Below are 22,852 nucleotides of genomic sequence, written 5' to 3' on the forward strand. Positions count from 1 at the left end.
TCTAGCAGTCCCTAAAACACCCATTGCCAAAGCAGAGCAGGGCTCCTCCTGCTCAGACCAGGTCATTGTCCCCTTCCCAGGAGCCCCAGGTACCCACACCGAGGCTGGTGGCAGCCCAGGCAGAACCAGAACCAACCCCAGCAATCAGGCAGGGGCTTCCACCTGTGGCACCAGGACTTGGCACAGACACAGAGAAAGGGAAAAGCCTGAGAAGCAGTGGGGAGGAGAGCAGAGTCTCTGCACCCCCTCAGTTTGGACACCATTAACTACAGCTCCACCATGAGCCATTCCCAGAGGTCGTGCTCAGGTGAAACAAGACGTGGATGTGATGATGGGAAAGAAGGAGTTCAAGCTAAGTGAGGCCTCATCATCCAACTCTCACTGGGAAATGAGGAAGCAGAGCCAGCTGACCAGGGAGCCAGACAGAGCCTGAGGGTCAGCACTGAGCAGGGAGAGAAAAGGGCAGCAACATTTGGAAAGAAAAAAAGCAAATTTCAGCTTTGCTTTTTGCTTGATGTGTGTGGGCTTAATTGCTGCCCTTTGAAATTTAGCACTTCCTAAGACTCTTGGCTTATAGACAGGCCAAGCAAGACACTGAAAAAAAATCACCCTGTCCCACTCAGGGCAGGTTTCTCCCCTGCAAGCAAAGCTTGCAGACCCTGCCTGTATCCCACCAGGCTGACCTTGCTGGGCTTATTCAGGGGTCTGCAAGCAATGCAGCTGGACTGGGGACATGCCAAGCAAAAAAGACCTGCTCTTCCATCTTCATGTCCCTGGAATTCACATCCAGATGCTTGCTACTTAGCTGTGAACTGAAATCAATTCAGAACCCTCAAACCAAACAGATGCCCTGGATCTGGCAGTGCCTGTTCTCTGCAGTACTACCCATCCTCAACTTGATCACCAGCTGCTAAGTGTGAGGGAAGCTGATGAACAAGGTAAGGGGGGAAAACAGCTTTGCAATTAGATGATTATCTTGGCCTTGGAAAACCTGGCTTCAATTCCCCATATGCTCCAGAGAGCCTGCAAGCCCCCCATGCAGCCTCTTTGTATCTCCATGCCTGCCTGAGCCACAGAGGGTAGGGCAGCAGGAACTGGGCTGCCTTGGCTTGGAAAAAAATACACTCAAGCAGGAAAGGAGAAATCCTTATTCCTTCTAATGAAGGATAACAGGGAACAAAGAAAATGGATTTATCCCTGAGCCAATACAACATGAAAAAGCTACATGAAATGAGGATGGGTCCAGAAAGTAGGAAGCACAAGCACAGTGCAGGAGGAATTGAAACTTCCTGTTCATCAAAGCAGGGTTTTCAATCATTGAGTATAACCTAAGAATAATAAAAAAAGAAAAGGGAAGAGCAGTCACAGGCATGAGAGAGAGAGAGCTGCTGCCTGGGGAGCAGGGACCCTCCTCCACATGCACACCCACACGTGCACAAGGGAGCATCTGCACGACCCCTTCTGCTGCCTCCACCCGGGTGGGCACATCAGGAAGATCACAGGCATAGGCTCTTCAAAGCAGAGTCAGTCATCAGAGGAAGGAAAGCTCAGGTACGAGGTCAGACACACGAAAGCAGTGAGGGCTGTGGCAGAGCTCTGAGCGGATCTGAGAGCCCTCCCGGCATCCGCGTGAGCGGGACAGGGGCTGCAGCTCCCCGGGGTAAACACATCCACAGCAACCTAGGAGATAAGAAATTTCAACCCTCCTAGAAAACACTGCACAGCTTGGCTTCCTGCCATCCCTGAAAGCAGCTGGAGCTGGCCAAACCCAGAGCCTTCCCTGACGTGGTTAATAAAATTCTTACCCTGCTCTTTGCAGGATCCCCAAGAGGGACAGGCTCTGTAATGCACAGCAAAGCTCTACCCCCACAGAGGGCTTTGCTTGGTTGCTCCTCGCCCCTGGGGCTGTGATTCTGTCTGCTCCCTGCTGGGCAAAGAGATTTGAAGATGGAGAGACTTGGGACACCAGGAGGAAAGCTGTCCCTGCAGGGCTGCCCACGACATGATGGCAAATTACAGATGCACACGCTCTCTGTTTCTCTTGGCGCAGAGCTGTGACCACGAGCCAGGACCTGCTGCAGCAGGAGATGATAATCATCATCTCTGAGAGCCAAAGTGTACGGGGGCATCAGCGTCACCGAGATTAGCTGGCTGTTTGACATCTGCACAGATTTCTCTCTCCACCTCCACATAACACCACTCTCACTGCGATGAAACTCATTTAATTCTCTTCCAAGAAAAGCTGAGTTGGAAATGTCACACTTTGCATGTCACAGAACAATTCCTACCATGAGGCACCCAACCTGAATGTCACTATCGGACTTCGGTGCTATCTGAAGGCCAGTAAAGTAGAACGCTTTATGCTGCTTTTTAAAAATAGCTTACAAGAGCATTACCAAGTTTCATAAACAGCCAGTTACTCTCCTGTTAATGCTCAGAGGTTGTTTTCCCATTCCAAGGTGCTTCCCTTGCCACGCAGCTCAGCAGGGAGAGCACGCAAGCGGACGCAATGGGAAGGAAGCGTTTACACAGGCTGATGACTTCCAGTGAAGGAGCACAAGCACTGCCAGGGAAACTGTGCTAAAGAGACAACACGCCACTTCCTCACCCGTCCCTGTTTGGTCACCACAAGGTACTTGGTTCTTGGAACCATGGGGTGAGGCTGGGGATGGCCTCCTCTGCCCTATGGGAAAGGCAAGGTGTGAACAAAGGGAAGACACCTTGGCTTGGACCACAAAGGCAGGAGAAGATGTTTGGCAGTAGGGCTGTTTCAGCATCAAATTGGACCAAGGGGCTCTTTCAGACACAGGCTACTTCCCATTCCAACAACCAGGTCCTGGGGCTGAAGCCCTTCCAGGTGCTGCTCAGGCCTTTTCACCATATGCCTCCCCACTCCAGCACAGGTTTCCTAAGTTCACATGGGGCCCTGTTTATTTTCTTTTTTTTTTTTCTTTTTTTTTTTTTTTTTTTTTTTTCCTCTCCAATCTACTATTGTATTAAGAAGTGTTTTCCTTAGGCAAAGGTTATTGCGGGGCCAACACCATGGAGTCTCCTGCCTTCCATCACCACTTTAACCTCTGAGCAGGAGCTCAGCCCGGCCAACACCACTTATCTTCAAGGCAGGCAGGCTTGGATTCTCACCACCATGTACCAGATAGATCCCAGCACTCCCCCTTCTCCCCCAGTGCATTCTTTCAAATGCCACCCAGGCCTTGTTATTGCTGGGAGGCCAGAGAGCCCCAGGGATTAACAGCCTCTGGCTGCATTAGGCTTTATTTGTCTAAGCAGCCAAGGGCGAGGAGTGGCCATAAATACTGTGAAATGCTGCGAGTTGTGGAGGGGAAACGCTGGGCAATGCAGACAGAATGGCAGGAGGCATCACAGCCTGGGGACAATTCTGCTGTGACCAATGTCATTGGACAGCTTCCTGCATCCCTACACCACAGGAGGTTTGGGGGACATCAAAGCTCATCTTGCAGTGTTGAAATTGGGGACATCCAGGTACCACCCTGGTTGCCTCTATTAGTCCACACGAGCAAGCAAGTGTAGTGACCAAGTGGGAAAATCCCACCACGACACTGTCACCCAAGGGAACACCTTCTGGGGCTGAGCCTGCCTGCCCAAACCAAGAGCCCAAACCCAAAACAAGACTGGGTACACCATGGCCCCTTCACTTGTGCAGTGGGACATCATGGCACAGGGAGGAGATGAAGATGAAGCTATACCCTGGTCCCAACACAGCACTGTTGGTACTGCCAGAGCCAGCACTTACAAGACCTGCCAGATCTGGTAAGTTTGGCACCAACCAGCAAACAAAATGAGGAGTCATATCACTACATTATCTAAACTGCTTTACAAAGGTGTTGCTGGGTAACTCAGTTTGCAGGCAAGGTGGTCGATCCCCTCATGTCTCACCCCAGCACAAGGACCAGGCACTGCCTGCCCAGCAGCACAGGGAGTTTCTTGGTGTGAAATGCATGCATCTCCCACGGGAGCATCCTGCAGGGCAGTTGGCCACCACACTTTTGGGACATACCATAGAACTTCTGCCCTTTGCTTTCTGAGGGCCAAGCACTGCAGCATGGTGAAGGGATGATGATCACTTAAATGAAATTATATTTTCCTGGGGAGCCTGCTCATCCCACCACATGGGTGATGGATTTCTGTGGGCACTGGATGCCATCACCTCTGCTGGATGGGATTTTTCTGGCTGCCATCACTCTGAGCTGACATTTCCAAACCCAAATATAAACCACAATTTGTGCCCAACCTTCTTGCCTTAGTAAATATCAAGATTTACTGTTGTCTGTGGAAACTACTGACTTGACCCTCACTTTTGTCAGTATTTATTTTTTTAGGTCACTATATCCAACATCCATCTTCACAGATGCCAATGTATCAGAAATGGAGACACAAGTCAGAGAAGGAGACCCAAGCTCAGAGACTTTTACAGGCTCTGCTACATAGCCCTGCACTTTCTGTAGACTTTTTTTTTTTTTTTTTTTTTTTGAATACATAAAACCAGGAAAACTTTCACAGACTTCCCTGCTGCATGAAGAGACCACACACCTCCATAAAGTGATAGAGGACCCAAAAACCCTCTGTGGGTCTCCTGAGTTTTGTGAAGGTGTCGACAGACCACAAATCTGTGGAGCCACTGCCCAGATTGAGGCACCTGCCTGAGCCCCGTGGGCTCTGCTGAGCCCCCTGAAGCCCACCAGGAGCCAAAATAGTGAACCCACTGCAGGATGGGTGCTTTGTGTCCTCAGAGAGGATAAGGACAGTGACCCAGGCAGGAGGCCAGGCTGACATGGGCACCACTCCCTGCCTATTGCTGGCTGCTCAGGAAAGCCATCATGAGCTTGCAAATTTTTTTATAAGCTTCCCACGTGACACAATTCCCTGCAACAGATGCTGAAGCCCTTTCTCCTCTCTTTACTCAGAGCAGTCTCCACTGAAGTCATTGAGGCATTGGCCTAAATACAACTGAAGGACTCCAGGATTTGGCCCAGTAATAAAAACTTCCTTCCTTTGTCTACTGCTCACACCACATGATCCCATTACTGCCCGGCCACGTCTCCCGAGGCTGGGGCCATCAGTTGTTTTGGTTGCTACTGCTCTTTCACTTTACACACTGCCAGACCATGCCTGTCCCCTCGTGCAGCTGGAAGCTGCTGGGGTGGGGATGGAGGGTGAGGAAAAGGGTGGATAGCACAGAAAAATGCAACCCAGCAGAGACACGGTGCCAGTCCTGGGGACACAAGTGTGACACAGCCTGGGAACAGCCTGAGACATCATCTCCCCAATGGTAATTCCTTCAACACCTCTTTGAAGATGGGATGGAGTGCCTCCAAAAAAGCCTTTGTTCCCCCTGCTGACTGTAGAGCAAGTGCCTGATGGGGACAGGGTGAGATGGCCCCTGCCCAGGAAGGCACTGCAGGAAATTATCTCACTGTGATGGCAACCATGCATCACTCTAGGAAGCAACACCACGAGAAGCATGTATAATTAAAAATAAAAAACAAAACCCAGCAACCTTGCAATACAACTTTTTTCTGCTTTTTCTGCCTCAGAATAGCCAGGAGGATGCAAAACCCTGTAATTCCCCGTGGGTACCTCATCCTGAAATGTGCACCAGACTTTGGGGCAGAAGCTTCTGCTTCCTTCCCACATGCCTTGCACGTACCTGTGGCAGTGACAGAGCAATATATGAACACAAACAGACTGGTACAGCATTTCCCATTGCTGCCTGTGCTGCTTGATGACAGACAGCAAACACAAAAGGAATTTGATGGCCTAAACCTCAATCCTCCAATGCAGGGATGCTAAGGTAGGTGACCAGGTCACAGAACAGATTGCTCAGAGAACAAAAACAACTCCTGGAGGTTCCTACCAAGAGCTTCAGTCTTGCAGGGAGGTTTTTAATATTGCTCAGCCAAAGCCCTCAGACACACACCATGTAGCATGCAGCTTTACCCCCCCACCCCAGGAACAAAACTCCCCAAGCAGCAGAGGACCAGTGATGTTGGGACTGTGAGGTTGCAGTGTGACTTTTGGTAGCCCCCTGGCTTGCTGTGCCCCCCATCCCAGCACTGAGCACAGCCATGTGGAGCTGGGCATCCTGCAGACCAAGGGTCCAATGTCCAGTCCAGCAGCAAGGGATGCCTTGCACTTTAAAAAACATACAGTCCCACTGTACATTCTGCCCTTTCAAAGTACATTAATTGCCATGGAAACAATGCTTTTATTGGTATGGGAGCAGCCTGGTGGCCTCCACAGATGCAAGATAAAAATCAATGGATACATTGAAATACAGGCTGTATTTCAGGACCCTTTGTGGTTTTGGGGCTGATCACTGGGCACATGAGAGAATGGGCCAGACACCAGCAAGATGCCATCTACAGAGTGAAAGCTGAGGACAATGAGGGTTACAGTAACATCTCTATCTCAGTGTTGGTCCAAACACCCTTGTACAGGAGCTGGTCCCAATATTGATGTGTGTGCTCAACTCCTGGCACTGGTCATCACCCCCAGTGCCTGCTGAAGCATCCCAGCTCTGGCTGCCCCTCACGTCCTCATTGGCAGCAAGTGGAAAGCCTCATCACCTCACCTTGGACCTTTGCTGGGTGGCTTTGCTCTGTGCCTTCCCTTTCCCCACTCAAGGGCCCTTTCCACCAGCTCAGATACCTCACCAAAAAGAAGAAGGGAAAAAAAACCCAATATAACAGTTACATGCCATCGCTTTTTGGCCTTGAGAGTATTCTAAAATAGCACTGAGGGGCTGCCCACAAACCAGCACAAAGGGAAGGGTTTCCAGTGCCCTTCCCTCCTCCCCAAATCCCGGTGCAAAGGGCAGCCCCCTCTGCCCGTCCCGTCCCGTCCCGCCCCTCCCGGCGCAGCGCTGCCCCGTTCCCTGCCGTGCCGCCCATCATAAAGGGGTCCCTGAGCTGTTATCAGGCAGTGACAGTTTCCGCCATCAGATTCCTCCTGTCCGTCAGGAAAGCTAAATAAGGAACGTCGTTCAGGCGGCTGCAGGAAGAGGGGAAATGCAGGGACATCCGGCCCAGCTGCCAATTTTTCCTTTCCCATGAACCACCGCTGACCTCCACCAAGGGAGAACCTGGACACCCAGCCTGGCATCGGCACCGCTTCTCTTTGCTTAACCCTTCCCCAGGAGGGCTGCCCCGGTCCCTCCAGCCTGCCCAGGTGGCCTCATCATGCCGTGTGGGATGGCACCGGAGCTGTGTCACCGGTGCTACCACCACAGACCCAGGCAGGAGGACTGGGAGCAACCATATGGCCAGGAGAAGGCTTAACCCCTTCACACCTGGATATGGGTGGCTGGCTTCACCTCCATGGCTGGCAGCAACAGGTCCCAGAAGCATCACTGCGCTGCTCTGATTCTTTGCATGCACCAACACCCAGCGCAGAGCTGAGCTTATCCTCTGGGTAAACCCCCTGCAGCCACACAGGGGGTTTCCAGGCTCTGCTGAGAATTATAACCAGCTCTGGACTGCCTGCAGCAGGCAGGTCATACCTTATCTCTTTCTCTCTGCTCACTCCAGATCTCTGCCCATCAGTAATGAGGACCAGGGAAGTCTCCAACCCACCCAGCTCTTCCTCATTGTCCTTGCTGCCTTTCACTGCACAGCAGCAGAGGAGCAGCAGCCACCTGGTTATTACACACTTACAGAAGAGGACACCATAGCTCTTGCCAGGAGTATCTCTTGCCTTTCCCTACCTCCCTGTTCTTTCTGTTTGCCCAATTTGAAGTATTTTCCTGAGCCCCTAAACTGATCCTCCCTCATTAACAAATCACATCTGTCCCACGGCACCTCCAGATTTGGCCCGCAGCGCCTGTGCTGGAGATCCTCACCCTGGAAGGAGGGGGCAGAAACACAGCAAGAAAAACAATTCACACGTGGGAGAAGCTGTAAGGTGAAATACAAGTCACTGGCTGAAACCCGTTTCTGCTTCCTCAGCAGGGAAACAACTCCAGGAGGGACTCCCCGCTTCATTTTCTCCGCTTATAAAACTTAGTGGGAGTTTTGCCACCAGCTGCCGTGGGGCCAGGTTTTCACCCTCCTGCTGAACTTGCACCTAGAGATGGAGCAATTTGCCCACAGCCACTCAACAAAACGAGGGGTCACACTGGGCTCAAGGGCTCGTGCCTCCTTGCCAACTTGACCACAGGCCATCTCCGCTTCCACTGTTGTGCGTTAACAATGAGGCACCGCAGATGGGCAATAATTCTGCGTGCTGAAAACATCAGAACTGTTTTGACCAGAGAGAAAAAGCCCCCCTGGGACCCAGTTAACCCTCCCTTTTAACAACATGAAACAAGAAACAAAGGTCTGGGATAGCCAGAGGCAATAAAAACCCTGGAATTAATTTAACCAGTCACTAGATGCCAGTGCAGCTGCAGCAGTATTTCTTCTCCTAATGAAGGACAAAAGATAATTCCAGCTCTAGCCCAGGGCAAGGCTCAGCACTGGCCTCCTCAGCAAACACTGGCACACACCAGGCAGTTCTGATCATCCCCCGTGGCACTCAGCTGGTGTGGGACCCTCAGAGGGCTGCACGTCCCTTGCTGAGCTGGAGATTTGCAGAACCTGCCTGGGCCAGGTCAAGGTGAAATGTGGTTCTGGGCACCTCATTCACAGTCAGGGGTGGAAAAGGGGGCTTTCAGCTATAACCAGACACCTGTGGATTTTCTCCATGCAAACCCACAAATTTTTCCACGAACCCAGGCAAATATCACAGCACCCAAAAGGCCCCATGGCAATGAGCTCCACTGCTGCACAGCAGCATGGAACAAGCCATCAGCCCCCTGCCATGCTCTGCATCCTCCCACCACGGGAACCTGGCAGGAACTTCTTTCTGCAGGCCAGCCATGATTTTACAGCCCTGTTGCAATGCCCCAGCCCATCTTCCCCAGCGGAAGAGCCCTGGGATATTTAGTCATTCCTCACATGGAAACCACCACCGCTGCTCCTCCACTCCAGCTCCCCGCCCTCCATGGGCAGCACAGCCAGCAGGGTCTGGCCATCCCAGCCCTTTCTGCTTCTCCTCACACCCACAGGACCCCTGGGGCCCCCATCCACCCAGACTTATTGCAGCTTTCCCCCTGCCACTGGGTTTAACTACACAAGGGTTGGACTTGATGATCTCTGAGGTCCCTTCCAACCCGGCTAATTCTATGATTCTATGATCTGCCCCCACCACCCTCCCCCAAAGCTGCGGATGAGGGAGCCTCAGGGCTGTTTGCTCAGGGCTGTTTCAGTCCAGCAGGAAGAATGCAAAGATGCCACGTTCATTTGGAAACACCTCTGCTGTGCCAGCTCGAGGGGATGGGGAGCAGGTGGGGGAAATGGGTGGTGCCACCAGGGCTCACATTTCTCCCCAAAGCTGCTGAGAGTGGGGCAGACATAGAGACCCACCACAAGACCCCTGGTGCTCAGCAGCCACTCTGCAAAGCAACCTCCCGAGTGCTGCAGATGCCCCGTACAGCAATGGAGAAACTGCTGCCTGGCCATAGACCCTCCTGCTGCTGTTCCCGTGGGATCCTGCTCTCCCTTTCCCTCCCCAGGAACTGCCTCAGGACGCCGAGAACAGCTTGTTCCCTCCTGGCCAGCTGGGAGCACCTGCCCTTCCCACGCCTGCCCTGGAAACACCGCACCAACACAGGGCCAAGGGACACCCCGGGGACAGCAATCCCACGTGGAATGTGCCTACAGGAGAGGGACAGCAGAGAAGGGTGGGACATGCCAGAGGAAGTCCCTATTCCCACCTTGCCTGGTCTGGCCAGGGCCACGGTGCTGCCAGGGGAATATCCCCCACACCAGACATAAAATTGATCTTAGCAGCAAACTGTTTGTGCAGGCAGGGAGCTCGGGTGCCTGAGCCAAATGGCAGAGCAGCCCATTCATCCAGAATCATCCCTAGGCAGGCAGAAAGGCACAAGGGCCCCCGGGGGTCCCCATTCCCATCACCCACCTCCTCCCTGCAGGCCCTGGCTCTGCTTCAGCACTAAGAAGTGATGGGGTTAAGGCAGAACAGGGTTAGTTGAATGCTTTGGGGCTTTTGCGTGGAACGGTGTTGCTGAAATGTCCCATGTTTATGGCTTGCAATAAAACAACTGCTTCAAATCCCAGCTGTGAAGGTGAATGTTGCTGCTGGCACAGCCATCGCGGGGCTGTCCACACACCCGGACAGGGGGAGGTTTGCCTGATCCTGGAGGAGGGAAGGCAGCAGCCAACATAATCAGCTCAAGTCCTACACAAGCATTGGCCCTTCCCTGGCACAAAGGGCATGTGCTCTTGAAAGCAGCAAGATGGCATCCCCAGTGGGGTTATTTGGCTGTGGGGTGGTCAGTGCTGCCCTGTGTCCAGAGTATGGTGGCTCAGGGAGTACGTGCTGCAGTCATGATCCACAAAAGGTCACCCCAAGATGTCCTGGGGTTGAACATCTGCCTGGTCCTACACATGGCATCCCCTTGGAGCACTGACCCATTTAACCTGGTGAGGAACAATCACGACACAGAACTAGAACAGATCTTTCATGATCTTGAGATATTTCACCCTTCTCAGCTAGACCAGTCTCACCCCCTCATCCCTGCTTACAAGAGCAGAAAATGTTTACACCTAGGTGGGATTATCCATAATGAGGAATTTGGGAATTCTTTACACACTGACAAATTGGTCTCAGGTAGAATGGAAGAAAAGGGAGCAAATCCCCAGGACAGGATCCCCCCAGCTGAGCTCCACATCGCCCTTGGTTGCTGCAGGTCCCAGGCCCACACATCTCGCAGCCGTGATGGCCCGAGCCTCCCAGGCACCACTCCCTGCACCTCCGGGAGATGAAAGAACCCGCGAACAGCTACATGATGCTTTACAAATTGCTAACGAGAAAGCTCTGAACAGCTGCAGCTCCTGCCGCTGTGCCACCCGCAGCAGGTCCCTTCTGCCCTGCTTCTCGGAGCTGGCTCCCTGAACTACAACAGCCCAATGGGTCCTGTGCCCCGTGGCACCAGAACCATCAGCAGCATTTTGGGCGCAGGTTGACACTGCTGCTACTGGTGATGCTGTTCATACCACGCCTCTGTGGCCAGACCTGCAGCCCTCTTGAGGGCTCACTTCAACAGCGGCAGCAAATGCCACCAGTGACAGTGAGTCACTGAGCTGAAGCTACAGAAAATCCTATTTATGCTCCCAAAAATCATCTCCCCACATCGCAAGCTTCCAGCATTATTAACTTCCTGTCGCTCTCACTCTGATTTGGGCTGTAAATGCTTTACCCCTGCAAGCAAGTGATTCCCTGGGGGAAGCTGGTGGGGCTGGTGCCCCTTCCCCACTGCCCCCCCAGCTCTGCTCTGCCCCATGGTCTCTGCTCTCTGGAAGGGCATCCCCATTTCTGCCGTAGTCCTGCAACCACCTGACTGACACAAACCATCACCAAGGCGCTCGACTTGCTGCCCAACAGTCTTTCACTCCAGAAGCAAGGGAAAACATTCCACTGGGCTCTGCCACGGGTGACTCCCTAGGCAGAGTAGAGCTGGCAGGGAGAGGGTGGATAGCACCGTCCTGCACCCTCCTCCCCAGCGCGCTGCCCGGCGCTCACAAATTTATGACTCTGCATGAGAAAAAAAAAAACAAAAACAGGGAGCCGGGCTCCGGGCCCCCTTCCCGGACGGGTGCTTCCCTGCTCAGGGAGAAATCCCTCCTGCAAGAGTCCGATGTGGTTTCTCCACCCTTGCAGCGAGCGCACCCACGGCACAGGGTGAGCTCACCCGCGGCTCCGGACTCCGCAGGGACGACTCTGCGGGGACACTGCCACAGCCGTCGGGGACACCCGGGCAGGAACCACGGAGCATCCCCGTCAGGGATGGGGAAGCCGGGGTGGTCTGTGCCCGGGTGAGGGGACCCCAAGGCGGGGCTGTATCGTTCCCCGTCGGGCAGGGAAGAACCCGGGACGAGCAACGCCAGTCCCCGTCGGGGCTGGGGTAGCCTGCGGCGGGCAGCGCCGCGGCACAACCAGTCCCCGTCCCGGCAGAGGGACGGCACAGTAGGCAGCGCGGGTCCTTGCGGAGTCTGGCAGACACAGAGGCAGCCAGTGCCGGGTCCCGTCCCTCCGGGCAGCCCCATCCCCAGCGCGCTTACAGGTGCGAAGCAGCCCCGCAGCCCCGGTCGGGCAGGGCAGCCCGCAGCGCTCACCTGCCTCCGAGACAATGCCGAGCCAGAGCCAGAGGGGCAGCGTGAAAACTCTCTTCATCTCCGGGGCTGCGGGCAGGTCCGTGCGGGGCGGCGCGGAGCTATGCGGTGCGGAGCGCCCCGCGCCCGAGCTCTGCTCCCGCCGCGCCCCAGCTGCGGCGAAGGGGCGGCGGCGGGCGGGGAGCACCGGGGCCGCTTCCTTTTCCTCCGCCCGCCCGGGCCGCCCGCCGCCGAGCCCGCGGGGAGCCGGGCGGGGCGGGGCGGGGCCGGGCGGGGCGGGACCGGGTGGGGGGCAGCGAGGGGGGAACCCACCTGAGGCTCTGGGCAGGGGCGAGGGGGCTGCACCCCCTCACCTACGTGTCCCGCACCTGTGTGCGTGGATGTGCATCATCCCTGCGCCCCCCCGAACACATGGGTGCCCCTCACCTCCGTGCACGGGTGTGCATCCCCCTGCAGCTGGGCGCAAGTATGTCCCGCACCGATGTGCACCCTCCCCGTCCCTCCCCGAGCACGTAAGCGCCCACACCTGTGTGCAAATCATGCGAACGCACACTCTGCACACCTGTGCATCCCACCCGCACCTGTGTACACACGCCCACAGGTCTCCTCCTCTCTTGTGTGTGTCTGGGTGCACATCCCGACCCCTCGCACCCGAGGGGACACACACAGGTAACCGCTCACACCGGGGTGCAAACGCCTGACCTGAGCACACGCGTCACACATCTGCCTGCACGCACCCCCCAGAACCACACCGAGTGCACACACCCAGGCACACAGCCCTGTACACCACTCCCCACTCCTCCTGCAGCCCTCGGGAACACGCACAGATGCACACGCACCCTCTCACACCAGTGTGCATGCGCTCGCACCCCTACTAATTTGGGGGTGCACTAGGGACCCCCACTTATCCCGTCCACCCATATGCACTGCCAGCAGCGTGGCATATGCCACACTGACACGCGTGTTCCCCCCTCCCCCCCCAGCACCGTCACACATGACACACAGAGCCCCTCTCTGCCAGGTGAACCTCGAAACCCACGCACACGGCCGTGGCTTTGGCAGCGGGACAGTGCCACTCCACGCCTGCCAGCAGCACGGCCCCCACATCGCTGCCACGGCCAGCGGCTCCGGCTGGGTGCGAGGGCAGAGCTGCAGGGGGAGGCGATGGGAACGCTTCGGGAGTGGGGTGGCACGGCAGGCACAGCCCCAGGCAGCTGCCTGCGCACCCAGCCAGCCATGCATGCAGAAATTAAGAAGGCCCCGCGCTGCACCCCGGGGGGTTATTGATTATGGAGGCTTGCAGACAGCAGAGAAAGCTCGAATGAGAACCATGTGCTCATGGCTTCGAAAAGACACGAGAACTTCTTAGGTGCACAACGGCTTTCATTGCCAAACCCGTGGAAGAAATCACTCTGTCCCTCTCCGAGGCTCCAAGATGCTGAGTTTATTTTACCTGACTGCCCCCAGGCCACTTGGTGAGTTTTTAACCCTAAGAGCACCAGTTGCATCACTCTTCAGCACACTCATTTTGGACCACCATCCCGAAGTATCAGAAAGCAGCTGTGTGGACATCCCAGGTGGGTGTCCAAAGCCCTGCATGTTTACAGAGCTTTTTAAAACTTGCCACGATGATGGGGTGATGAGCCAGAGCTGAGGACGGCACAGAGGGGCAGCACTGAGAAGAGCTGAAATTGTGGGGTCAGCCTCCTGCCCACTGCCAGGGCTGTGATCAGAGGTGGGGCAGGTGAGGGACTCCCTGCTATGGCAGTGAATCCATACTGGGGACCACCATGAGCATCAGGGGTCGTCGTGCACCTGAGAGATGCACAGAGAGGTGGTGAGGTGTGGACAGTAACAGAGGGATGAACCACATCCCACTGCTGAGACACAGGAGATAATGCAAGATCCGAGAACTGCCTGGGTGGGCTGAGTGCAAGAAGAGCAGAGGGCCTGACCTGGTGTTGGGGATCCTTTGGTACTCTAAAAATCAAGTTATTTTGGCATCCTCCATCCTCTGCAATCCAAACGTGGCACCGTGCAGGCACTGGTGTCTGGGACCAGCCCGCCCATGCTGCCATCTAATGGCAGGACACCGGGGAGGGCTCCCCCCACCACGGCGGGGAATTTTCCATCACAAACACAGTGACTGTGGGACCGATGGGACCTTTCCATTGTTGCCGTCCTGGGAAACAAAAGGATCTGATTTTAAAATCTTATCCGCCTTCCAGCACGTGGGGGGGACCCGAGGAAGCAAAGGCTTCCCCAAAGCACAGGATAAAGACACAGAGGGGACCAAGGCAGGAGCTGCTGGACGCTGCCCAGCTCCAGGCACAGCTGTGGGAAAGGGACACTGGGGTGGCTCTGGGGACCCGCAAGGAAAATACAGCCTGGTGCTGGGGGTAGGTGGGGAGAGCCAGCCCTGGCAGGTGCAGAGCCTGGATGGTGGAGCAGAGGGAGGCTTCACCCCCATGGTGTCTGCTATCCCATCCTCTTCTGCCCAAAGCCATGGCCAGGCCCAGCTGGTCACCATGTGCACACCACACTTGTGGATACTGGTCCATGGTGCTATGGTTTATCAGTGAAACGTGTTTTTCAGGCAGCATTTCCTTGCCAGCTGGCAGCTCAGTGCAGCATTTTCCCTGCAGGTAGAAGCCCCCCCATGAGGTGCATGCAGGGCAAGGGCTGTGCCTGCCCCAGCCTTCCTGCAGGCACAGCCAGGAAAGGACATTATACCCTGAAACACAGCTCTGCCTGGGACCTAACATGGCAAACCCCTGGGCAGGAGGAAGAGGAAGGATGTGCTTCCTCGGGAGCCTGCTCAGCCCAGGGGTTTGGAACAAGCAGGATTCACTGCTCTCCAGCCTTGTCAAGTGGAAGGTGTAGGAGGTGGCAGCACTGGCACCACAGCCCGTGCCACCACATCAGCCCATGCAGCACACGGCAGCAGTGGGCACAGGAGATGGCACCCACACTGCCTGGCAGAGGTGCTCCCACTCATGCTTCAGGGATGGCTGCCTGCTGGTGACCAGTGCTGGGGCAGGTCTGGAGGGGTGATGGGTTTCATGCCTGCAGAGCCCCGGGCTCCAGCCAGCATCCACAGTTGTTCAGCATCAGGGCAGCCTCTGCTTTGATGCTGGAGTGGACTTGAGTGTGATAAAAATGACAGTTCCTCTCAGCCCAGCACTGCCATTCCTCCCTCCCACCCATCAATCCCACCAGCCAGGTTTAGACCCATCCCAGCCCCTTCTGTCTTCACCTCCTAGGTTGGGGGAAGGAGCTCTGTGCCCCCAGGCTGTGCTACACCCCACAGCAGTAGATCCCAACACCACAGCACTCAGCAGCCAGTGGTCTCTCTATCGAACTTTAATGTGACGAGGAGGGAGGGAGGCAGCACCACACTTGCCGGGCCAAGCACGGAGCTCCCTCTGCCGCCAGCCTGGAGCCCTTCCCCGTGAATCCCTGCGATCAGAGAAGCCCACACACCGCAGTTAAAGAGGCATCTAACGGTGCTCTAGGACCACTGCCTTCCTCCACAGAGTCTGAGTGGGAATATGGGGGGATGGAAGGTGCAATCAGCCTGCATACTTCACCGTGCAATACTCAGGCACAGAAAGTTGTTCTTTGAGGGCTGCCAGGCACCTCCAGGAAGGCAGTGTGGCCCCCCAGCCCATGGCACAAAGTAGGCAGGGCAGATAGGAGCTGGGAAAAGACTCTACTCCCTCCTTCCTGCCAAAAGTGAAATCAAACTAGCATCACCCAACACCCACCATGATGCAAGTGTGCAGAACTGGCCTCCAGGCAGTGACAAGGAGCCAGGCTGGTGTCCCCAAAGCATGTCAGCCCCCCACCCTCACAGGGCAAGGTGGCAGAGGTACATGGGCTCCACGTTTTCCAACCCATCGCTGAAGCAGGTGCTGAAGAAGGGGCAGTACCTCTCCGCAGAGACCTGGTGGAAGGTGAAGAGGTGGGACATGTCCCCAGCATCAAAAAAGGTGACAATGCCCTCCTGGCAGTCCAGGAAGACCCCCACTTTCCGGGGGGCACGGCGTGGAGTCAGGCGCACCCAGGGGGTGGTGGTGGCCCAGTACTCTGTCCTGTTCCTCAGGCGGAGTGTCCAGTAGCCATTCTCAGGACACAGCTTGACCTTTGCTGCCCTGTCCACAGCCTCGGCGGCCACCCCCAGGTCCCACTTGGTTTTGCAGCCCACCCAAACCTCCCAGTAGTGTTGGCCACTGCCAAAGGTCTGTGAGCTGAGGACATTGACACACTGACGGAAGCGCCGGGGGCTGCTGGGGACAGGCTGGGCTCTGCTCCTCTCTGTCACTGCTGTCAGGTCTCTGGAGAAAACCAGGTTGGGGTGGGCTGACTCAGGGTCGAAGGTGAGCGGGGCAGGAGCTGTAGAGTCATCAAACATAACATTTTACCCGTTGTATACTGCCTTTTAGAGCATCCCCAACCCCACCAGCACATCCATCCCTCCCACCCATCCGCTCACCAGGGCAGATGGACCTCAGCATCTGCCTCCAGAAGATGTACTGCAAGGGGCCACCATGGCTGTCCCTGTAGAGCTCTGTGTCAAAGGCAGGTTGGGTCTCAACCTGCACTGAGGGTCTAGGGTAGAGAGAATGGCAGTCAATCCTTTGGCTGTGCCACCAGTGAGGCACAAGGGAAGAGCAGTCAGGACTGCAGCACACGATGGCTTGGGACAGATTTTGGAAGAGATAAGACACAAACCTCCCTGGCAGCTGCTTGTTCCCCCCCAGCACAGCAAGTGGCTCAGGGCAGAGGTGTTGTGGGCTGAGACAGGCCTGGCAGCACTGCTCATGGAGCCATGGCTCATGGCAGACCAGCACCCAATGCAGCCAAGCAGGACTCCAGCAAGGGGCTGCAGAGCTGGGCTGCACCCCACTGCAGCACCCAGGGAGGGAGGAGGAAAGGACACTGTTCCCTGCAGCAGTTCTGTCCCTCAGCTACTCACAGCCTCAAAGCTGCACCTCAGGGTCACTTCTATAGCCCTATGAGTTTTAAGGAGGTAGGAAAGGGAAGGGAGAAGCAGAGGCACCCAAAGTTTGTGGCACCAGCCTTGCTCCCACTTGCAGCATGCATAAGTCTTGCACCCATCCCAAACCAGCTTGTCTCCCCCTCTCTCCCAGCCCAGCCATCCTGACACACGTGCTCTCTGGGCACAGCATTCAACATGTGCTGGGGACCAGCCCCCACCTAGCACAGCACCAGCAGCTTGCTGAGCAATTTGTGATGCTTTTAAAACATGAGATAAGATTCTTCTCCCATGTAGTCCCAGCCAGGGACAGAGATAAGCTCCTTAAAAGAGAATTGGCCTCTTTCATGCCAGACACGTACCTGATATCCAGGCTCTCCACCTGCAGTGAGAAGCAGAGAGAATCAGCAGTCACTGTCTGTAATTCATGCAGCTGCACAAACAAGCTCCCTGTCCTGCCTCCTGCTGTCACAAGGCACAGAGAGAGGACACCCATTACAGGGACCCCCCCACCCTGGGCACTGGGGCCAAGGCAATTTCACAGGGGTGACAGAGGAGGAGAAAGGCTCCCAAGACTCCCTGCATCCCAAATTCAGATCCTGCATCATCCCACAGCCAAGCACACTCACCTCCAGCAACGACACCTCTTCCATCTTGCTGAGGATCTGCTCTATGTGCTCTATGTCCCTCTGCAGCACTGCCATCCCCTCCTCCAGCCCGTGGACATCCCCACGCAGCTGTGCCAGTGACTGCTCCTCCTTTTCAGCCAGCTCTGCCAGCACAGCTCTCTCCTCTTCCTCCAGGATCTGATGAAGTCGAGCAAACTCTGACCGGATCTTGAAGTTCAGCTCCCCAGACACCTTCTGGGCACAATGAAAAGGCAGAAGTTGAGCCTAGCAGTGCACAGGATGCCTGGGCCCCCTGTTCTCCATACAGGATCCTGGAAATCAGAGAGTTTCAGACATAGCCATGGCTTTTGGGAGGGAGAACAGGACACAAGGACAACCTTCACGGCTGCAGAGCCAAAGAGGAAAAATAAAAAACACCAAACAGCACCTGAGCTCTAAAAATGGCTCAGTCACCTTAACAAGAAATCCTTGCACACAGCCATGGTGGGAGCCTCCAGCCCTCTCCCACACCCCCAGGAATTTGCTTGTGTGCAAGACTGGAGCTCATTTGCTTTTCTGGAGCTGCAGACTCAGCTGTTCAGGATAGTTAGGATTTAGTTCACATGATGCCAGACCTTGGGCAGAGCTGCCTAACACTGGTAACTCACTTTTTCTCTGATGCCTCTGTCTCTCAGTGCTCCTGTTTGTACGGGAGAGACAGGAGAACTGCACAAACTAATCTCTGTAGTGAAAGCTGACCCTTTCAGCTCTTTTTTGAGGTCACTTTTTTCCAGCACCTCCTGGTCCTCTCACTGCCTTCCTCCCTGTTTACAAGAAACAGCCAATGACTTTTTATTTTCCCATTCTTTAAGCTTTTAATCTCTAAGTGCAACCTTAGCCCTCATTATTTCCTCAAGGAGCATTTCCCAAAACACACAGCCCTTTCCACCAGCAGGAAACCCATCTCCCTCTGAGTCCACCTGAAGATTCACCATCCAGCACAAGTGCCAGTGACAGGAAGTGACAGTGCTGCAGGGCCAGAACAGGCTGCTCAGCCAGCAGCTCTCACCACTCACCCTGTTTCAGCTCTGCTGCACAGACATGCCTTGTAAACGCTGCACTAATGAGCCCTCAATGCCTCTTCCCAAAGTCTCCACTGAATATTCAGCAGTGATGGGCTTTGGCATCGATCCAGGGGAATTTGTTCAGGTCTCTACATAGTTATTCGTCCAGATTTTTTACAGAAAGCTGAGCTATATCTCAGTGGAAGTGATAGACAGGTCCTCTATGAATGTAACCCAGAGGCTGTACAAAAAAATCAGCTGTCCCAGGGCATTACCATCAGGCCACTGATCCCCTCCTGCACTGCACGCTTCCTCTGCAAGAAGTTCTCCATCTCCTTCTGACGAGCTTGCAAAGCATCCTCCAGGTGCTTCTGCAGGAGTAAGAAAAAGAAGGTGAGGAGACCATTTCAGTACTCAGTTGACTCAGGAGCAATGCCAGTTCCTGAGGCCAGCATTAGAGGAAGGCTGCAACAGGATTTTTTATAAAGGCAGTAAGGAGAAGAAAGAGACCTATATATATGTGTGTGTGTGTGCACATGCGGAAACAAATTCAGTTTTTGAAACTGGGGGCTCCAGCCTGGGACACCTGTTTGCAGAAGGTTTAAACTCTGTGTGCTGTGACCTTACATGCTCAGGGACTGTCCCCTCTAGCAGCCATCAACCCTGCCCCCATGATCCCTACAAGAGAAACAACCAGTCTATGATGAAACCTGGGTACAGCAGTGATGAAAACAAACGAAAGAAAAGAAACCACCACGATGACAGCTGAAAGCAAAGAGGGAAAGGGAATGAACTGGGAAGAGACAGAGATGTCACTGCACTCGGGCCAGGTGAAACACACACAGGGGAAACGACTAGGAGGGGAGGAGGTGGTGAGCTCGTGGTGTCTGAACAGGACTCACATGGAGTCTGTCCTCCTTTTCCCCCAGCAGAAGCCACTGACCTGCATCTTGTGCTGGTGCTCGGCAGAGCCGCAGTGCCGCAGCTTCTCCACCAGCCCCGCCAGCAGGTAGTGGGTGCGGAAGGCCCGGCTGGGGAACTGGCGGCGACACTGGGGACAGGAGGGGACGTGGTCACAGCTCTCCCAGTACTGCTGGATGCAGGCCTTGCAGAAGTGGTGCATGCAGTCCAGCATGACGGGCTGGCTGAAGAGGTCACAGCAGATGGCACAGGTCAGCTCCTCCCGCAGGCTCCGGTCCTGGCTCCTGCCAGCCATCCCTGCTGGCACACAGGTCACAGAAATCAAAGAGAAAAATCACAGAGTCACTTAGGCTAGAAAACACCTTTAAGACATAAGCACTTTCAAAGCCACCACCAAACCTGTCCTCCAAATACCTCGAGGGATGGTGACTCAACCAACCCCTGGGCTGCCAGCTTGCAATGCTTGACAACAAAGTCCAGCTCTGGGTCCCACACTGGGCCTCCGGCCACCACTGTCCCCAGATACCCCTCCTCTGGGCAACAGCAGACTTGTGCCTCACCTCACGCTGGCCCCTGCGGGGTGATCCGGGGCAGAGCTTGGTTACCAGACCTCACTCAGGACGCACAGGACCTGCCCAGGTGCGTCCAGCCCTGGAAAGTCCCAAACGCCGGGAATCAGAACCGAGTCCCAGCAGAGGGGCAGCCCCGCTGCAGGTAACAACCTTCCCTTCAGTGTTACGGCAGCAAAACCACTCGCAAGCTCCAACAGGGCCTGACCGTGAGCCCCAGGGAGGGGCTGACACGGGCCACACGCAGACACCAGCCCGGGAAGCCGCGGGGTGGGGACAAGCCTGGGGTGCGCAGCTCCTGCCCCACGCACGGCCCCGGGTAGCCCCAGCCCCCAGCCCCCAGCCCCCAGCCCCAGCCCCAGCCCCAGCCCCAGCCCCAGCCCCAGCCCCAGCCCCAGCCCCAGCCCCAGCCCCAGACCCAGACCCAGACCCAGACCCAGACCCAGACCCAGACCCAGACCCAGACCCAGACCCAGACCCAGACCCAGACCCAGACCCACGCACCCCACTCCGCTCCCCGTACTTCGCGGCCTCCGCACTTTCAGCCCCGGCCCCGCCCCTCCCGCAGACTGACAGCCGCCTCCACCAATCACTGGGCGGATCGATGCCCCCTCCCACTCACCCTGAGGTCACTTACGCGAGGGGCGGGAAGGGGCGTGGTAGGAGTAGGGAGGGGTGTAGGGAGCTGCGCGGCCTTTTTCCTTTCCTTTCCTTTCCTTTCCTTTCCTTTCCTTTCCTTTCCTTTCCTTTCCTTTCCTTTCCTTTCCTTTCCTTTCCTTTCCTTTCCTTTCCTTTCCTTTCCTTTCCTTTCCTTTCCTTTCCTTTTCCTTTTCCTTTTCCTTTTCCTTTTCCTTTTCCTTTTCCTTTTCCTTTTCCTTTTCCTTTTCCTTTTCCTTTTCCTTTTCCTTTTCCTTTTCCTTTTCCTTTTCCTTTTCCTTTTCCTTTTCCTTTTCCTTTTCCTTTTCCTTTTCCTTTTCCTTTTCCTTTTCCTTTTCCTTTTCCTTTTCCTTTTCCTTTTCCTTTTCCTTTTCCTTTTCCTTTTCCTTCTCCTCTCCTCTCCTCCTTTTCTCCTTTCTCCTTTTTCCTCCCCTTCCCCTTCCCCTTCCCCTTCCCCTTCCCCTTCCCCTTCCCCTTCCCCTTCCCCTTCCCCTTCCCCTTCCCCTTCCCCTTCCCCTTCCCCTTCCCCTTCCCCTTCTTCTCAGCACTGCGTTGTGTGTCACGGCATCGCGTTGCATTTTGTTGCACTGTGTTGCATTTTGTTGCACTGTATTGCACGGCACTGCCACTCCACTGCGCGGTGCCTGCGCTGAGCTGCCTGGAACTGCACTGCCCCTGCGCTCAGCAACCGCGGCGCCAAAATGAGCCCCGGGGCAAAAAAACCCAACAACTTTCTCCTCCCTTTCTCCTCCGGTTTCCCTGTGCTGGAGGACTGAAGCTTGCGGGAACGGAGCCAGCTCCCCCTGTCACGGGGCTAAGAGAGGGCAGCTCCGAGCAATGCTTTGGGGTCACAGCTTCAGATTTGGGTCAGTAACCATGAGGCCTGCAGGCTTGTTAGCAAAAGAAAGGAAAGGTTTTCACCCTTGTGTGGTCACCTGATGGTGTGGGCCCTGGAATGCTGTGGGAAGGCAGCAAACACCGACACACATGTGAAATGTCCCAAGAGCTTTTGATACTGGCAGTAAAAGCAAATAAAACTGAAAGGAGGGGGGACACAGGGACAAGCAAGTGTTGCACAGATCATCTGTCTCCAAAAGGAGAAGCAGCACCATTTTACCATACGCTGCACTAATCCATCAATCCCAGAAGAAAGTTTTAACACAGCCAGGGATGTCCTCACCATGGGCATTTTCCTCTCTGGGACACCAGCTCCAAGCTCTAAAGCTAACAGTGAGTGGCAGTCACTCCCCAGTGAACACATCTCCTGCCTGCAGATTGGAAACACACGCCTGAGCGTCCCTGGGTCTGGAATTCTTGCTGAAGTGCTCCTGGCATCTCCTTCGTTTCAGCACTCAATGTAGTTGGCAATGTAACGTTTTTCTTTCTTTTTTTAGCATATTCCTCTTGGGAGGCTCTAAGTTCTGGCCTGAGACCTGAGAATGCTGTTTGGGGAGCCTGATGATCCACACTGGGGAGATGAAGGATAGTGTGGAATGGGAAGGGCCTGGCTGCAGGCTCATGGGTTGGATCCAAACCCCTTCACAGTTCTCTGCTCCACGCAGAAAACATGGATCGGGTGTCAGAGGCACCCTTTGGCCTCACAGATGGAGGGAGATGAAGGGGGGAGTGTGGTGGGTCCTGCTGCTGGAGGGCTTCACCAGCCTCCCAGTGATGGACAAGTAGAAGAAATTGCTGATCTGCACACTCTGTCCTGCATGTCAGCTCTACAAAACCAGGTGGAAATGAACTGAATTAAATCTGCTCTTTTCCACAAGCCGTGAGGAAAGAGCTCTGTGGGGGTGAGGATGGGGCAGCCTGAAGACAG

At 55.2% G+C, this 22,852-nt stretch overlaps 2 protein-coding genes across 7 annotated transcripts in view; both read right to left on the bottom strand.

Moving 5' to 3' along the window:
* Positions 1–14,291, bottom strand: part of FLT4 (fms related receptor tyrosine kinase 4) — a 58,496-nt gene extending 44,205 nt beyond the window's left edge. For 2 of the 5 annotated variants that reach the window (XM_071759005.1, XM_071759004.1), the window contains exon 1: positions 12,213–12,401. In XM_071759005.1, the coding sequence (XP_071615106.1) occupies positions 12,213–12,270 (58 nt within the window). In that variant the 5' untranslated portion in view covers positions 12,271–12,401. Of the gene's footprint in view, positions 1–12,212; positions 12,426–14,164 lie in introns of those variants that run through there. The other 3 variants (XM_071759007.1, XM_071759003.1, XM_071759008.1) reach the window with 3 other exon arrangements.
* A 1,275-nt stretch (positions 14,292–15,566) lies between these two features.
* On the bottom strand, positions 15,567–20,940 carry LOC139803023 (zinc-binding protein A33-like). 2 transcript variants are annotated; one of them, XM_071758820.1, is made up of 7 exons: positions 20,875–20,940; positions 19,824–20,098; positions 19,156–19,251; positions 17,838–18,071; positions 17,571–17,590; positions 16,705–16,820; positions 15,567–16,604 (listed from the first exon to the last, which is right to left on the bottom strand). In XM_071758820.1, exons 2-7 carry the CDS (start codon positions 20,094–20,096, stop codon positions 16,060–16,062), a joined length of 1,284 nt encoding a protein of 427 aa, XP_071614921.1. In that variant the 5' UTR covers positions 20,097–20,098; positions 20,875–20,940; the 3' UTR covers positions 15,567–16,059. The 2 variants fall into 2 exon arrangements, with proteins under 2 accessions (XP_071614921.1, XP_071614919.1); XM_071758818.1 differs by lacking the exon at positions 20,875–20,940 and adding an exon at positions 20,362–20,648.
* Positions 20,941–22,852: the final 1,912 nt, after the last annotated feature.

This window comes from Heliangelus exortis, chromosome 15 (assembly GCF_036169615.1).
Source record: "Heliangelus exortis chromosome 15, bHelExo1.hap1, whole genome shotgun sequence".
NCBI classification, from domain to species: domain Eukaryota; kingdom Metazoa; phylum Chordata; class Aves; order Apodiformes; family Trochilidae; genus Heliangelus; species Heliangelus exortis.

Excerpts from the sequence above, each read along its gene's own strand:
- LOC139803023 (XM_071758820.1), bottom strand. The coding sequence starts at position 20,096 with ATGGCTGGCAGGAGCCAGGACCGGAGCCTGCGGGAGGAGCTGACCTGT. Across the intron at positions 19,252-19,823 it reads AGCACCAGCACAAGATGCAG|AAGCACCTGGAGGATGCTTT; the intron begins GTCAGTGGCTTC and ends TTACTCCTGCAG. Across the intron at positions 16,605-16,704 it reads GCTGAGGTCCATCTGCCCTG|CTCCTGCCCCGCTCACCTTC; the intron begins GTGAGCGGATGG and ends ATGACTCTACAG.